At 42.5% G+C, this 18,083-nt stretch overlaps 4 protein-coding genes across 4 annotated transcripts; all 4 read right to left on the minus strand.

Annotated features, from left to right (window-relative positions):
• Positions 1-5,570: 5,570 nt before the first annotated feature.
• Positions 5,571-9,704, minus strand: LOC141614562 (uncharacterized). The gene is made up of 4 exons (XM_074433307.1): positions 9,072-9,704; positions 8,631-8,864; positions 6,905-8,453; positions 5,571-6,790 (listed from the first exon to the last, which is right to left on the minus strand). The coding sequence occupies exons 1-4, from the start codon at positions 9,702-9,704 to the stop codon at positions 5,571-5,573; spliced, it is 3,636 nt and encodes a 1,211-aa protein (XP_074289408.1).
• Positions 9,705-11,953: 2,249 nt separating this feature from the next.
• On the minus strand, positions 11,954-13,462 carry LOC141615275 (putative F-box protein At5g55150). The gene has a single exon (XM_074433700.1). The coding sequence runs from the start codon at positions 13,205-13,207 to the stop codon at positions 11,996-11,998; it is 1,212 nt and encodes a 403-aa protein (XP_074289801.1). The 5' UTR covers positions 13,208-13,462; the 3' UTR covers positions 11,954-11,995.
• A 1,327-nt stretch (positions 13,463-14,789) lies between these two features.
• Positions 14,790-15,938, minus strand: LOC141614563 (F-box protein At2g17036-like). The gene has a single exon (XM_074433308.1). The coding sequence runs from the start codon at positions 15,936-15,938 to the stop codon at positions 14,790-14,792; it is 1,149 nt and encodes a 382-aa protein (XP_074289409.1).
• A 1,041-nt stretch (positions 15,939-16,979) lies between these two features.
• Positions 16,980-17,693, minus strand: LOC141614564 (F-box protein SKIP23-like). The gene has a single exon (XM_074433309.1). It carries the CDS (start codon positions 17,691-17,693, stop codon positions 16,980-16,982), a length of 714 nt encoding a protein of 237 aa, XP_074289410.1.
• Between the last annotated feature and the right edge of the window lie 390 nt (positions 17,694-18,083).

Raw genomic sequence — 18,083 nt, forward strand, 5'->3', positions numbered from 1 at the left:
AGTGTTATTCTATGTTGTTTGTATTCGTTGGGGTTACTGTGTGTTTACGGAATTGGGGGAAATGGGGTTTTGCAGTTAGTGATTGGAATTATGTGATTGTTGTTGTAGGTGACGATGTGGTAATTGTTATGCATTTGTATGATTGATTGCAGCATAGCGGATTGCGAAAAGGTAGGGTTTCTCCTACTCAGTACTGTTAATTGATTGAGATTGCATATGTTTTATAATTGTTGTTATCTGCTGATCATCGGAGGTTGGGTGTTGTGGTGACGGTATTGGTGTGGTTGTGCTGTGACGATTGTGGTGTTGTGACACATTTTGATGCTTGTGTGTGTGATTGTGGTGGAGTCACTTGCGGGAGTGGCTTCACACCCTAGTTCGCCCTCCGTGGAACCCGTCACGGGAGGGGATGTGCACATTAAGGGACGGGGATTGTTAGTCGCTCGTTGATGAGCCGGACTAGGTGGGGATGGGCTGCGGTCACCCATCGGCGGCGAGGATTACCTGTTGCGATGGGTAATCTGGGGGCTACACACTTCGGTGTGTAGTCGATTCTTGTGTGAGATCGATGATCAGCTGGTTGTATAGTTGTTGTCTTATATTGATTGAGTAGTACTGACCCCGTGTTGTTGTTTTGTAAAACCTGCGGTGATCCATTCGGGGATGGTGAGCAGATTGTGACAGGTAATGCAGATGTTTAGCTATGGGACAGTCATGGGGAGTCACCACGTCAAGTCTAGCTTCCGTTGTTATGAGTTTAGATGTCTTGGATTTCATTTGTATTGAGACCTTGTACGTTTATTTTGAGTTGGCCTGAGATAATGTAATCTTTAACTTTTATACTTTAATAAATGTGGTTTGGAATTTGTAACTTTGATATACTAACCTCGGGAAACCGAGATGGTAACAGCCTTTCATGCTAGGGTAGTCCTTGGTAAGGTACCTTGGTATGAGGGGGTGTTACACTCCCATACTCCTGGGTTTGGCTCTTCTTGGTATGTGCATTCGGCCATGAAATCTGCAAGTGCTTGCCCCTTTATCGAAGGCCTCGGCTTGTACTGAATGCCGAAGCCGGAGAGTTCCACTGCCCATTTGATAAGCCTACCAGATTGTTCGAATTTTTCCAATGCCTTCTCCAACGGCTGGTCGGTTAAGACCGTCACGGGATGTGCGTCGAAGTAGGGTTTTAACTTCCTTGCGGCAACGACGACGGCGAAGGCTGCTTTTTCAATCAGTGGGTAATTTCTTTCGGCGGGCAATAATGTATGGCTGACAAAGTAGATCGGGTGCTGCTGCTTGTTTTCTTCTCTGACGATCACGGCACTGACCGTGGCCGAGGTAACTGCTAGATATAGATATAGCGTCTCCCCCAGCATCGGCCTGGACAGGGTTGGCAGTGTCAGAAGGTGAGCTTTCACCTGAAAGCTGTGCTTTGTTGCTCCCCCCAGCTGAAGTCTTTATTCCCTTTTAGCACTGTAAAGAATGGAGTGCTTTTGTCGGCCGACCGAGAGATAAAACGGGCAAGAGCTGTCATCCTCCCGGTCAGCGTCATTACCTCTTTTCGGTTCCTCGGCTCTGGCAGGTCCAGTATTGCTTGGACTTTCTCTGGATTGGCATCAATTCCCCTGGCACTGACAAGTACGCCGATGAACTTGCCGGCCCGGACACCGAAGTTGCACTTCTTTGGGTTTAGCTTCATCTTGTATTTCCTTAGTGAACAAAATGTCTCGTGTAAATCGGCTAGGTGCTCGCTGTCAGACTTGCTTTTTACAATAGCATCGTCAACATAAGCCTCAACGTTTCGCCCTTTCTGATTTTGGAACACTTTGTCCACCAGTCTTGTGTAAGTTGCGCCAGCGTTTTTCAACCCGAACGGCATCATTTTATACATGAATGTGCCATCTCTGGTGATGAATGCGCACTTAGGCATGTCTTCTTCGGCCATGAATACCTGATGATACCCTGAGAAGGCGTCCAATGAGCTCGATAGTGTAGCCTGCCGTGGCGTCAATTAAACTATCTATTCGAGGCAAAGGATAACAATCTTTGGGGCATGCTTTATTAAGATTGGTAAAATCTACACACATTCTCCATGCCCCCGATGATTTCCTCACCATTACAACATTAGCTAGCCACTCAGGATAAGTACAAGGCATGATAAAGCCCGCCGCTAGTAATTTGTCTACCTCGGCTTTGATGGCTTCGTCCTTCTCGGCTGAGGAGTTCCTCATCTTCTGCTTGACAGGGCGAGCGGTGGGGAGTACGTTCAGCTTGTGAACAATCACCTCCCGGCTCACGCCTGGCATCTCGGCCGCTGAGTAGGCGAAGACGTCTTTATTCTTCCTCAGCAGGTCCAGGAGGTCGGCTCTGAATTTTGGCTTCAGGTTGACACCGACAGTTACGGTGCGGCCTGGGTCAATCTCCACTTCCCCGGTCTCCGCTCCTTCGACCATGCCGATGGCGGTATCCATGCGTTCGCCCTCCTGTTGCAAGGATGGGCTCTTCCCCTTCTCTGATTTCTTTGCCACTTTGAAGGATTGCATGTTGCACCCTCTGGCGGATACTTGGACATTGACTACTTCGTCCTTCTCGTTCTTTGAGACGAGCTTATGCGCTTCCCCCCGGTCCGAGACATACATCAATGTCAGGGCCCGGATGGACATCACAGCGTCGGTTTCACTCAAAGTGACCCGACCTATGAGAACGTTGTAGGCAGACGAGCCGTCAATGACCACGAACTCAGACATAACATTCTTGGCCGCACTCCCCTCGCCGAACCTCACCGGCAGCCTGATTGACCCCAGGGGTACCAGGCCGGCCCCAGAAAAGCTGTACAACGGGTTGGTGCAGGGGCTCAAGTCTTCAACCTTCAGACCGAGGTTGAGAAAGCATTCTCTGTACATGATGTTCGTGTAGGCGCCTGTGTCAATCAGGCACCTCTTCACCAGGTGGTTGGCTATGTCCAAGTGGACTACGAGTGGGTCGCTGTGAGGGGCGATGACTCCCTCGTAGTCCTTCTTCCCAATAGTTATATCGGGGATGTTGGAAGCGGGGGTTGCTGTGTTGGGCACAAAGTTGATGGCCTGATATAGTTCGTTCAGGTGCCGTTTGTGCCCATAAGCGGACCCACCGTTCTCGTTGCCCCCGATGACAACATGGATTACTCATATCCGTTCAAAGACGAATTTCTTATTTGACCCGCCGGTATCAGTTTTTTGGCCTCCGGCAACATATTTGCCGAGGCTCCCCTTCCGGATCAGCTCTACAATGGCATTTTTCAGATGCCGGCAGTTGTCATTTAAGTGACCGGTGTGGCCGTGGTACTCACAGTACTGGCTCGTGTCACCGTCCCCCTCGCCTTGGGAGGCCTTTCCCACTTCTGACCCTCGTTCCTGCTCTGGGCGAAGACCTCGGCAGCAGATACGACCAGGGGGGTGTGATTATTGTACCGCTTTTGGTAGTACGGTCCTGAACTCCCCCCGGCGCCCGCCGAGTTCTGTTTCCTGGCGGACTTGTCAGACCGTGACCTATTATTGTCACGACGTCCTTCATTCGGGTTGTCCTCCCGGTGGCTCTTCTTCTCCGAGTGCCCAGCCTCGTTGTGGCCTACCCAGGTTTTGTGATAGTCCTCCACCTTTATGGCTTGATCGGCCAGCTTTCTAGCGGAGTCTAAGTTCAGGCCACCGCACTTGATGAGCTCGTTTTTTAAATCTCCTCTTGGGAGGCCCTTCATCAGTGCGAACGCCGCCAGCTCGGGGTTACACTCCCGGATCTGCTGAACCTTGGCGTCGAACCTCTTCACATAGCTACGTAGAGACTCGCCCCCCTCCTGTCTGATAGTCAGGAGATCTGATGTCTCCACGGCCCTCCTCTTATTGCAAAGAGTACACTAAAAGGCGTCCCTCGGTCGGCGTAACGAGATATCCGAGCCGTCGGGCAGCCCCTTGTACCAACTTTGAGCCATCCCATGCCAGGTCGTTGGGAAGACTCGGCATCAGACCTCATCGGGTTGTTCCCACACCGACATGTACGACTCAAAAGCCTCGGCATGGTCGGTGGGGTCGCTATCCCCTTTGTATGTGAGCGCCGACAACTCCAGCTTGGTTGGCACGGTGGTTTCAAGGACATAGGCACTGAGGGGCTGTCTGACCACGTGTCGAGTGACACGCGGCGATCGGCTCCTCGCAACCCTAATCCGGCTACTCTCCCCGTGGCGGGAAGGGCTTCTTCTCCGACTCTGATGAGTCGGGCTTCTTCTCCGACTCTGGTGAGTCAGGCTTCTTTCACTCCTCTGGGGCAGGCCTCGTTGGTGCCGCGGCGACGCTGTCCTCCCGCGAGTGCGGGAAGGACTCAGGTCTACCACTGGCACTATGGGTTCCCCCGGCGTCTTGACATGGTCGGCTTCTTCCAATGCTCCGTTCAAGTTTCTCGGAGTCACATTTTGGGCCCTTGTCTCCGGTGGGGGTGCCGCCGCTCTTGTCGTTGTGACAGTGTGAGTCGGCATGTTACCCAGTAAGTCCAGGAGTAGCTTTAGTTTAGCTGCATCAACCACATGTCCCATGATGGTGACTTGGTCGGCGGGCAGCGGTGTATCTTGTTCCTTTGGCATCCCGTTCGTCGTATCAGTGATACGGCCGGTGGGGGACTGCCCGATTTCAGAGTTGTGGAATGTGTCATCTTGGTAGAATTCAGTTTCCACAAGCACCATCTCTGGTTGTTTCGACATCTTCTTAGCTTGTTGGGTGGGTTTTTTGTTTTTTTTTTTTTTTTTTTTGTAAGGGATTTAATTAGCTTTTAGTATGGTCTTCCCACAGACGGCGCCAATTGTTCCGGGTGTAATTCCGAAGCAGTTATTTGTTACCACTCGTGGCTTGTAGAATGACGTCTTTGATTGAATCCTCCTTTCGGCCTCTCCTGAAACAATGAACAAACTGAGGGCTCGGCTTTGGCCGAGCGTACTCACTCCGACGCTCAAGTCAGCGAACTTAAAGAGATAAGTTGCGTGTTACTTGGCAAAGTATATATTGTAGAGAGATAAGGAAGATATTACCAGATTATGAGGTATTTAGGTTATCTTTCGGATGCTTTCCTCAATGAGGGTTGAGGAGTATTTATAGACTTTCACCTTTTGTCACGTAGTGGCCAAGTGGCCAAGTGGCTAGCAGGTGGAAAGACCGTTCTACCCTCGGCCGATGGACCCATGGCAGGTCGGCCGAGGGGTCTTGGATATCTTTGACCTTGCTCAATATGTTGACTCGGTCAGCGGGTGCAGAATATGCCCCGTCAAATTAAAAAACCAACTTCTTAAGACGTTGCTAACCTTTAATAATAATAATAATAATAAATTATTAAAATAACTTGTATCAATATGATTAATGTATCCATTAAATAGAATAGAATTAAAATATTAATATTAATAAATATGATTAATTTCGGAATTTTGTTTTCTATTTTAAATTTCGTAGAGGCATTAGAAATTAGTTTTGGACCATAATTTCGACATTAAGCCGCCCGTGACCTGTTTTTTTTTTTTTTTTTTTTGGTACATATGAGGGGCAAAGCCCCGGAAATCAACTACTTGCTATTACACGGGGAATAGCAACCCCAAATATGTCTTCTCGGAGAATAGGGCGTAACTCATCTATAGGAGCTTCTAAAAACGATACAATGGTGCTCGAAAACACTCCTTGATTCGCTAACAAATCAGCAGCTCTATTCGCCTCCCTATAGGTGTGATCCAGCTTAACCTCCCAAAGCTCGTCCTGGATTAATTCTTGACATTGTTTAACAATAAACTTCATGCTATTGCTAACTAATTGTTCCTCGTTGATGATCTTTACACAATTAGAATTATCCATGTGAATTAAGAGCCTTGACAATCGAAGAGCTTTAGCTCGTTTCAACCCTGCGAGAAGCGCTAAAAATTCCGCCTTCATAGACGTGCAAGAACCACATGAAAAGTAATAAGCAGATAAGAAGTTACCCGTTTCATCCCGGAAAATACCTCCCCCTCCAGCTGGCCCTGGGTTTCCCTTAGACGCTCCATCCGTATTCAAAAGGATCCATCCATGTGGCGGCGGCAACCATCGAATAAAGACTTCGACATTCGGATTTATTTGTTGTGGGATAAAGATATTAAATTTATCAAAAGCTTTTTTTGACCACTCAAGTTGTTGGTAGAGAAATGATCCTGGTAACGTCGGATTCTCATTATCCCGTCCGAAGACGATATTGTTTCTCCATTTCAAAATCCACCAACACGTTAGAGCGAACAAGATAGGCCAGTCCAGTTCCGAGGTTGTAACTTCGTTGCTTGCGTTTTTGGTTAACCAGTCCAAGAAGGAAGGAGCATAGAAATCAGAGCACATAGAGTTTATACCAACTGCGTCCCAAATTCGCTTCGAGTATGGACATGCGCGGAGTAAGTGATCCGTTGTTTCCTCGAACTCGTTACACCTCGGGCACATGGGGTCATCACCCATATTCCTTACTACACGGTTCACATTCACCATCAGTCGGCCATGAGCTGCTAGCCAAAGAAACATACGCACTCTTTGTTGTACAGGGATACGCCATATCGTACGCCATATCAAAGATTCGGGAAGAGTCGAATAGTCTAGTTCCTTCAGAAATCCTAAAGCAGAGCTGATAGAAAATTTACCCGATGACGTACCCTTCCAATAAAGGGAATCCTCAAGGTCTGGGTCATCGACAAGTGAAATCGAAGCTATCTTTTGTAATAGTTCTTGCGGCAGGAAGTTTGAAAACGAGTCCCAATTCCACCCATGCCCTTCACTTCACATATCACTGACAGTTTCAAACCGTCTGTCTTCCGGAATTGGGACAATAGAATGGTCGCTTAAGCATTCGCCATCCACCCAAGTGTGGTCCCAAAAGAGAGTACTTCTACCATTACCAATGACCATGGATGCTCCCCGGACTATGGTGCGTGACTGAGATGTTATACCGGCCCAAACATTAGACATACTATTTTTAGGTTGAAATATGTCAATATCGCACCGATTGTTGCAATACTTGGCACGTAAAACCTGTGACCATAGGCTCGATCTTTCAGTTAAGACTCTCCATCCAAGCTTGGTTAGAAAAGCGGCATTCGCTTGTCTAGCTGACATAATACCCAAACCCCCGATAGATTTTGGTTTTTGAATATTTTCCCATGATACGAGATGGATAGATTTTTTGTCTTCATCTCCGCCCCATAGAAATCGACGGGATTTTCTATCAATGGAGTCACATACCGATCTTGGAATTTTAGCTGATTGCATATTATAATTAGCAATTGTGTTCAGAGTTGATTTTACGAGAGTAGCTCTTCCTGCCAAAGATAATCTTTTAGTAGACCACCCGGCTAATCTTCGATTAACCCTTTCTTCTAGATGAGAAAAAGTATGGCGATTAACCCTGCCATTGATGGTAGGAACCCCTAAATACGTACCCAGATCATCAGTTTCTTCGAACTCGAGTATATCACGTACTGCTATTCGGGTCGTACCTTCCGTATTTGACGAGAAGAAAATTTTGGATTTAGGGGCACTGACCTTTTCTCCAGAAACTTTGCAAAAATTCTCAAGCACATTCTTGATTAACAGGGCTTGTTCCTCCGTTGCCTCCGCGAATAGCACCATATCGTCAGCGAAAAATAAGTTGGTGATATGTGGTCCATTTCGACACGAGACAATGGGATGCCAATTATTATTTCGGACTTCGTAATCTATTGCTTGTTGAAGCTTCTCGAGGCACATGACAAAAAGGTAAGAAGACAATGGATCCCCTTGACGAACCTCTCGAGACGGAGTAAATTGCTCTGTTGGTTCACCATTCCAAAGAATTTGCATCCTTGGCGATCTTACACACTCCATTAATACATCAATTAGTAACCCCGGAAAATTCATATCGCTAAGAGTGGCGTGGATAAAATCACATCGAAGTCTATCGTAGGCCTTCTCCAGGTCTATTTTAATTGCCATGATGCCTGTTTTCCCCTTCTTTTTACGCATAGAGTGGATGGCCTCTTGAAATATGACGATATTATCAGTAATTTGTCGACCCGGCACGAACCCACTTTGGGTTTCTGAAATCACGTGTGGCAGCACCCTTTTGATACGGTTGGCTAATGCCTTACTGATAATCTTATACGCGACATTGCACAAGCTAATAGGACGGAACTGAGTGATAAACTCGGGAGTATCCACTTTTGGGATTAGAACAAGATGGGTATCGTTTAAGCTGGTTGGCATGCCTTTACCTTCTAGTACATTTATCACCATACTGCAGAGCGAGGGTGCGATTAAACCCCAATTTTTTTGATAAAATAGGGCTTGGAAACCATCCGGACCTGGGGCCTTGAGCGCCCCCATATATGAGATAACGTTTTCAATTTCTGCCATAGTAAACGGCTTCGTCAGCCACTCCCAATCCCTTGTATTAAACTCCTGGAATAAGTCTCATGGAAGCAGATCATACGTACCTTCAAGCGGCTCGTCTGTATATAAGTTTTTAAAATAATTCGCAACAATCCCTTTAATGACTAAGGGATCATCCTTCCAATCGCCATTATCATCTCTCAGGGAGGTAATTCTGTTCCGCCAGCGTCGCACTAGGGTACTCACATGAAAATAGGCTGTATTACGATCACCGTCTTTTATAAATTCTAATCTCGACTTTTGGTACCATAACAGTTCCTCCCTGGCAAGAATTTCGTCTAATTCTCTTCGTAAGTTTGCTTCCAATTTTATGATGTTGCTCTTTCTTCCCAAGGCCAGAGAACGCTGACAACCTTCGATGCGCGCTAACAGATTTTTCTTTTGTTTAAAAATATTTCCGAAAATCTCAGCATTCCAGGTCTGTAATTTATTCGATAAGGTTTCAAGACGGGTTGTAAAACTGTCTTCCTCGGGCCAACTTTCATCAACGAACTCCTTGAAGTTTTAATGGGTAAGCCAACAAGCTTGGAACCGAAACGGCCTATTAATCGCATTAAGTGGGACGAAGCCATTGGGTGAAATAAATAGACGACAATGATCCGACTGTATAGCAGGCACATGACGGACCATAGCATCTTCGAAAAGGGCTCCCCAATCTGCATTGCAAAGTGCTCTGTCTAATCTGGCGCTCTGTCTAGTAGCCACTGAGTTCCCTCTTGCCCAAGTATGAGAAGGTCCAGTAAATGCTAGCTCAAGGAATTCGCAGTTTTCAATCCAATTATCGAAATTCTCGCATCTTCTCGCCATATTTTGATCTCCTCCATGTCTTTCCCTTAGGGAGCGGGTCTCGTTGAAATCCCCCGCGAGAAGCCACGGCCTATTGTTATTTCGAGCAAAGTTCTCTAATTCCACCCATAATTGCCTCCTATTAGTCGGGTCAGGGCTTGCATAAACGGCTGAGAAGAACCAAGGTAACTCCCCATTACGAGGTATTTCTACTGTAATAAACTGTTGATGCTCTGTTATGGGTGTTAACGTATTAATCTCTTTTCGCCAATACAGCCATATTCCCCCGCTAAACCCTATAGCGTTAACGCGAGATTGCCCATTATATCCCAGGATTGTTCCCATCTTAATAGCGTGCTCTTCTCCCATATGGGTTTCAACTAAAGCAAGGACCGTGGGCTTGTATATTCTGACAACCTCTTTAATAGCGTTAATTTTCTTCTTATTTCCAGTGCCTTGGACATTCCATACCATATAGGTAATATGGGGTAAGTTGGGAGCCAGGTTCGGGATTCTTGTACTCATTAAAAAAGGTATATAATTTAACGAAGACAGATATCTTGACTTACCAGCTTAAGGATTCTATCAATACTCCATGGTATCGACAGCTCCATCATTAGATTCGAGGGTTTGTCCCTCGCTAGCTCGAATTTCACATCCAGAATTGGACACTCCGACACTACAATCCCCAGATAGGGTGCCGCCATCTCTGGCCATGTCGCCACTTGAAATTTATGTGACGGTGGTATTATCTCTATCTGGGAGTTTTGTGGGAGGCATCGTGGTTGAGGGAGGTGGCGGTTGAGATAAGATAAGTATGGGTGAGGGTTCTTGGAGTTGATTATTAACTCGTACATGATTGGGTGTCACAGAAATCGTACTAGGCGAGGATTGTTTGGCAGGACTAGAGATGACTGTGGTTGATGGAATATTTGTGATATCAGTTAGGACAGGTTTAGGAATAATAGGGGCAGAGGAAATATTATTATTGAGATTAATTTGAGCAGTGGGATTTTTTAATGAATTTTTTGATTGAATATTTTTAGCAATATTTTGCTGGGATTTTGCTTGGGGAATAAGTTTGTATGTTTGTTTATTAAGGGTAGCAATCTTTTGCTTAATTTTAGGGATTGGAGCAATATTACGAGGGATTGAAATTGGATTATTCATGGAAGGTGTGTTAAGAATAGGCTGATTTGGTGGGATTTCAGAATTTGCATGATTATTGGAAAGAATTTCAAACCTTGACCCGATTGAATTTGAGGATTGACCGAATTCGAAAACCGTTTTCGGGATGCTTGAACTGACACTCTGTTTCTCGACGCTAGCTGCTGGTTTCCTGCGTGGTGGTTTCTTTACCATCATCCACTCTCCAAAATATGATGCTTCCTCTGGTTTGAGGCCCGCTTCCAAAGAGTTCTCATTGGGGATATCTTGATTGGTTTCATTACCTAGATTATGTCCGTCTAACTCCATTCCAGCTTCGTTTGACAAAGTCTTGGAGCATTCCTCTGCTAGATGACCCATACGCCCGCAGTTGAAGCATATTTTTTTCAGGCCCTCGTACTGAATCCGGTACACCTTACCATATAGTCGGAATTTCGACAATAATGGTTTAGATATGTCAACCTCCACACTGATACGGGTAAACTGACCCCTCTCTGCATTTGCCGTGTTCTTGTCGATACGAATTACTTCCCCAATTCTTGACCCTATTTTTCGTAGGAAAGTTTCATTGAAATATTCCACGGGTAAATTCGGGATTCTTACTCACGCTGTGAGTTTTCTGATATGGTCTTCCGAAGGGACCAAATTTGGAATCCACTTCCTAATCGTAAGATAGTGATCATCGATCATCCATGGGCCCTGTGATACGACGAAGTCGTAATCTTGCCTGGATGAAAATCGAGCCACATAGTACGAACCGGTGAGATGGGTAAGCGTCAATTTCCCCTTAATTGACCATTTCGCTTGTAACTTCCTCATAAGTGAAAGATACCCAATGTTCTTATCGAACATTTTGATTATTAAGGAATGGCGCCAGGGTCTGCGAATGATGGCTTTCTCTTCCTTGGTAAGGCAGATGCGAGGACATGTGGCTTCATCCTCATCTTGGTCGTCTTCCTTATCATCTTCTGAGTCTAAATCGAGATCGTCCAGAGATATGTCTTCAACGCCGACATAACTCTTTCCAAACCCTTGCACCGTGTCTCTGAAAGACAAGACAGGGGCATTGAGTTTCTCAGATGGAGATGAATTATTCATAGCAGGTGTATTGTTCATTTCTGACGCATTGAACTCATGAATGTGCATCGTTTTCCTTTTCGCATTCTTCACGAGTGGGGGAAAAACCACATTTGAGGGCTCCGGATTGGTAGGTCCGGTCTCCGGCGGGAGACCATCAGTAGAGCCAAGCATTCGAATTTTTAGGGAATTTTCTCTCACTAGCTTTTTTAGATAGATTAACGCCCGTGACCTGTGTGAGTGACACAAACGGACTATTGTCCCGACATGTTTGATCGGTCTAATTGATTCAAGTTAAGGCAAACTCTGTTTCAAACAAATGCCCAAATAAAAATTAAAATTTTGATAAACAACTCAACCAGAGAAAAATTATTCATGTAATCAAATTCTCATACTATATAGTGCCGCAAAAATAAACAGTCATTGCACTATAATGTAGTCTATGTAGTCCATTCCACACCATAATAACCTTCTAACCCTCCAGACAAAATCATAGTCTAACACGGTAATCCGACATAGTTTTAGAATTGAGGAATAAACCACGTTGGTGTGCAAAAGAAGGAACGTGTATCATCACCTTCATAGAATCGCAATATATCGTTCGTTTTGAAGTCAAATACTCCCATATCATGTCCACCGAACTCTCTTGGTGTCAACCAAGAGCCACTTTCATCATCGGTAAAATATATACAGGAAGGTTGTAAACATTTAGCATCATCTGCTACAGAAACCGACATAGAAGAGTTATCACCCACAAACAATGCCACATCACCCAAATCTTCAACGTTCTCCCAATCTTTGTCTATATGATTAAGTTTGAAAATTTCAAAATCATTTGTTCGGTAAACAATGTCATAATCGTAATTAGTATTATCTGCATTCGACACATGAACCTTGGATCGTAACACCATGAGAAGATCAGTATTTGATTGTATCAAATATACTTTTATTTGATCTATGTATAAATCATTGAAAGTTTCAGGATCACCCGGCAAATAATCCATTGGTTTAACAAGCTCAAAGCCAAAGAATTCCTTGATCTCCCAATATGCAATTGCTGCATCATCGTATATAGCATATACATGATTATCCATGGCCACAACATCAAAAATGCGAACACTTGTTGTTTCTTTTATCAATACTGATGTCCAAGATGGATCTCCATGCCGAGCAAAAGCTAGCCGTCTGTGGAAATCATAAATTATCATAATAACAAACTCATGACGATGATCATTTTGAGAAACTTTGAGGACAATTAGCTTTGTCAAAAAACCCGACAAACAGGAATGATAATAATCTCGTCGTTCATTATTATATGCCGGGGTATTTTTGGGTAGGTATGGGAGAGTTTCCAAAGATGGGAAACTAATAGTCGCCTTGGTGATTGGATTAAATAGTTGAACGGAGAGGTCAAGTTTAGCCATTGCAACCCAACCATAAGGCGATCCCCAGCACCTTCCTCCAAACGTTTCTGGAAGATTCCATCTGTAACACTTATTTTCATTGTCGATATTCAACATCTTTCGAACGCAATCAGGATTATCTTTAGTGTTCTCAACAAGTAAAAGCCATGGTACTTCTGGTTTAGCCCTCCATATGTGCTTAATTGAGGACGAAGCACGATTCCAGGACCGACAGACAAGGGAAAAATAAATAAAATCTTCAAAAGATTCCAAGTTGAATGCAACGGCAGTAAGAAGGTCAAGAGGCAATGTAGACCAGTTTGGAGCCATATCTATTAGCAGCAGCAGCAAGAAACACAATTAAACACAGACCTCGGTTACGATCTAATAGCAGCAGCAGCAAGAAACACAATTAAACACAGACCTCGGTTACGATCTAATAGCAGCAGTAAGAAACACAATTAAACAGAGAACTCGGCTTCGTATAAAACAGAGAAACAGAATTAAACAGAGATCTCTGCTAGACATATAAAACACACAGCATACATTCTTCAGCAACCAGCTTCATGCAGTGAAGCTTGCTAGCTACCAGATTGTTGTATGTTCAACAACGTTTTTTGTGTTTTTATTTTATTTGTTATTAGTAATATAATACTCTTATGTAGTTTTTGTTAGATTTGATTTCTATTCATACGGGGGGGTCTAAGGTTTTAGGTTAGAAGTAGAGTCAAATTTATTGTCTTTATTATAATTTTCCTTTTTCTTTAAAAAAGTGATTTCTACTCTTTTGAAAGTGATTGAAAATATTTATAAATAAATATTTCCTAATAAATAGGCAGAGTAGATATATGCAAAAGTAAAATTTATGAACATGATTTGGAAGTTGAACACATTACATGTAGGAATGTTAATGGGGCGGGTAAAAGCGGATACCGCCCCAGTTGGAACAGGTATAGGTAGAGCTTTCGCGGGTGGTGGGGCGGGTACGAGTACAAAAATTCTACCCGTCATGGGTGGTGGCCTGATGGGGCGGGGATGGGTTTTGCGTCATACCTACCTAAAACCCGCTTAGGCGCCTACCCACCAATAATAAAAAAATATACGGTATTTTTTATTATGACTTTTTATAATGTTATTTATTACTACTTTTATAGAAAATCTTAAACTAAAATTATAAAAAAAAATTGAGGAAATTCATAGAGATTAAACTACATTATAATAATAAAAAAAAAGTATCGAAAAAATTATGACATAAGTGGTTGGTGGGTAAATGGGGCGGGTATGGGTCTAGATTTCCACCGTCGGGGCGGGTACGGGTATGGAAACTTGTACCCGCTATGGGTGGTGGGGAGGTACGGGTATGAGAATTGTTTAGCAGGTACGGGTATTTGTGCAATTTTGCCTAAATTCTACTATACTTTGTTTTTGTTTTTTTTTTTGAAAACCCGCCGGGATATATTATATATTAACCAAATCTGCTAAGCTGTTATAGTTGGAGGGAAATTATCCATCTATCTATGCCGAACCACCAACTGATGATTGGTCATAGACATTTTAGCGTTGTGTATTTTGGTAATCATAAGCGAGAAATAAATCACTACAGCCTTTCCTATTCTTCTATAAATCTTCCATGGCCAATTAAACAGAGACCTTTCTTAACTCTAAAATTGAGCTATAACATTTACTCATGTAATCCAATAGTTAACACTAAAATTGAGCCAATTACCAAAAACTAAATCTTTGAAAAACAATTGAGAGCCCAGAATACACACTGAGTTTGACCTATAACATTTACTCATGTAATCCTATAATTGAGTATTTAATGTTAGAAAAATAAATAATCGTTGCCAAGCAAAACAAACTTGGTATAAAAGATATATGTGGTTATTGAACCCTCACTTTAGTCGTCGCACTATAATGTAGTCGATTCCGTACAAAGTGAGATCATGATAACCTTTGAAACCCTTTGAACCGGAGAAAATTTTAATATATGATTTAGAATTGAGGAAGGTGTGCTCAGCCAAAACTCACTTAAATCATCCGTAAAATATATAGAGGAGCTTTGCAAACATTTGGCATGTGCTACGGAAAGAGACATAGAAGAGTTATCACCGACAAATAATGCGACATCACCCAAATTTTCAACATTCTCCCAATGTTTGTCTATATGATTAACTTTGAAAATTTCAAAATCACCTGTTCGGTAACCAGAATTTTCCTCACCCGTGTGTCGTAACACCATGAGAAGATCAGTATCTAATTGTATCAAATATACTTGTACATCATCTCTGTAGAACCCAGCAAAATTTTCATGATCACCTGACAAATAATCCATTGGTTTAACAAGCCGCTCAAAGCCGAAGAATTCCTTAATCTCCCAATATGCAATTGCTGCATCATCATATATAGCAAATACATGATTATCCATGGCCACAACATCAAAAATATGAACACTCGTTTCCTTTATCAATACTGATGTCCAGGATGGATCTCCCTGCCTAGCAAAAGCTAGGCGTTCGTGGAAATCATAAATTATCATAATAACAAACTCGTCATGACCTTTTTCAGACACTTTGAGAACAGTTATCTTTGTCAAATAGATCCCCAAACACCAATGATAATAATCTTCTTGTTCATTATTATATGCCGGGGTATTTTTGGGTAGGTATGGGAGAGTTTCCAAAGATGGGAAACTAATAGTCGCCTTGGTGATTGGATTAAATAGTTGAACGGTGAGGTCGCGTTTTGCCATTGCAACCCAACCATAAGGCGATCCCCAGCACCTTCCTCCAAACGTTTCTGGAAGATTCCGTCTGTAACATTTATTTTCATTGTTGATATCCAAGATCTTTCGAATGCAATGTGGATTATCTTGAGTGTTTTCGGCAAGTAAAAGCCATGGTACTACGGGTTTAGGCCTCCATAGGTGCTTAATTGAGGACGAAGCATGATTCCAAGACCAACACACAAGGGAAAAATAAATAAAATCTTCAAAAGATTCCAACTTGAATGCAACGGCAGTAAGAAGGTCAAGAGGCAATGTAGACCAGTTTGGAGCCATATCTATTAGCCTTGCAATTGGATCTATCTCACAAGTTTAAAGACCTATATTAATTATAATAATAATTTTAAGAAAAAAAAAAGGGTATAATAAGAGAGAAAGGAAAGGGATAAGAACTGAGGGAGAGAAAATCAATGCGTTGATGTTAATCGATGTCTTGGGTTTAAGTTAAGAGCTCAAAGTTATTATTTCCTTTTTTTTTTTTTTTTTTTTTTTTTTCAATCTTTAGGAAATCATGTTTTCCAATTCTAATCAAATTAGTGCTTGCAAATATTTTGAAACAATGTACTTGGCGATTGGGTTATTTGGTTCCTAAACGAGAAAAAGAAAAATCACCTTGCCATGTAAAAACTCCCAAAACAGCTAATTTAATGGATTTTTTTGGTTAATTAGCGTTAATTAGCAAAATAATTAGATACTAAGCGTTCACTTGAAATTATTTGGGTCCATAGTGTCTACGTTATCACTTTTTATTTTTTTTCCAATTTTTATATGAAACTGCTAAAAAACCTAGCGGCTTCACTTAGTTTTTTTTTTATATATAAAAGCCAAAAAGGAAAACCGCTAGAAATCTTAGCGGCTTATCATATCAGTACGGTCATTTTGTAGTGTAGCTAATGCAAGTTGTTGAAAATTGTTGGAAACTTGGAATAAGCATTGCTTTTCTTTTTTTTTTTAATAAAACAAGATAAAAATATTTGAACGATGACATTTTATAAAGCAGCTAGCTAGATTTCTTAGGCGTTTTGTATGAAAATTGAAAATAAATAAAAAGTGATGAATAGTTTGAAACTAACACTAATCCCCTAAAGCCGCTAGATTTCTTAGCGTTTTGTATAAAAACGGTAATTATATACAACACATTAGTATCATTGGTAATGTTCTAATTAATTTGTTATTGCAATTTTGGATTATACCCGTGCAAACACTAGTTTCCTTTATTAGGAATTCCAAAAACAAATAATTAATTGTTACAACTCAGACACTCCCGAAATAATTAATACTTTAAAAACATACTTTCTTATTTCAAAGTTAAATAATTTAAAATTGAGGAATAAACAAAGTTGGCGGGCAGATTAATGAGCGTGTATCATCACCTTCGTAAAATTCGCGTATTTCACCTTTGTTGATGTCGAAAACACCCATGTCATGTCCACCAAACTCTTTTGGCAAATGCCAAAACACATTTTCATCGTCGGTAAAATATATACAACTTTCTTGTAAACATTTACCCGATGAAATGGACATTGAAGAATTGCACCCTAATAAGAATGCCACACCACTTAATTCTTCGATTTCTTCCCAAAGCTTTTTGGTAGGATTGAGTTTGTATACCTCAAAACAATGGGTTTGGTAAACAATGTCTAAATCATACTCTTGCCCCTCGTCATCTCCCACCTCCTCCTTGAATCGTATCACCATGATGAGTTCACCACCTGATTCAACCAAATATACTTTGTTGAACATGTAGCTTAACTCCTCTCCTAAAATATGAGGCTGACTTGGTGAATAATCGATTTGTTTCACAAATTCTAGATTGAAAAATTCCTTAGCATTCCAAGACACAAGTCTTCCATTATGGTACAAAGCAAATACACGATCATCCATCACCGCAACATCAACTGCTTTATCGTCGGTGAGTATCGATGTCCATGATTGATCTCCAGGCCGAGCCACGGCTAAGCACCCGGATGAACAAAATGCCACTATAACGAAATCATGACGACAACTCTGAGACGCTTTGAGTACAACCATCTTACTTACAAAAATTCTCAAACACCAAGTAACGTACTCATCTCTTGTTAATAGGAATATTTATAATAGTTGGGCTTCAACCATCACCTTAAGGTTTTGGTTGAGTTGGTTCATCTATCATGGTATCAGAGCCAATGTGACCGAAGGTCACGGGTTCAAATCCTGGCAACCTCAAAACTCCTCAAAAACTCGAAGTGGAAACCCAGCACACGGTACGAGGGAGCCGGTGCACAACCAACCACTCTTCAAGCCCAATGGGCATTTGAGTGAGGGAGCGTAATAGGAATATTTATAATAGTTGGGCTTCAACCATCACCTTAAGGTTTTGGTTGAGTTGGTTCATCTATCAGTTTTGTGGTATTCTGGATCATAGTCATCTAGGCTTGGGAT

Source organism: Silene latifolia, chromosome 11 (assembly GCF_048544455.1).
Source record: "Silene latifolia isolate original U9 population chromosome 11, ASM4854445v1, whole genome shotgun sequence".
NCBI classification, from domain to species: domain Eukaryota; kingdom Viridiplantae; phylum Streptophyta; class Magnoliopsida; order Caryophyllales; family Caryophyllaceae; genus Silene; species Silene latifolia.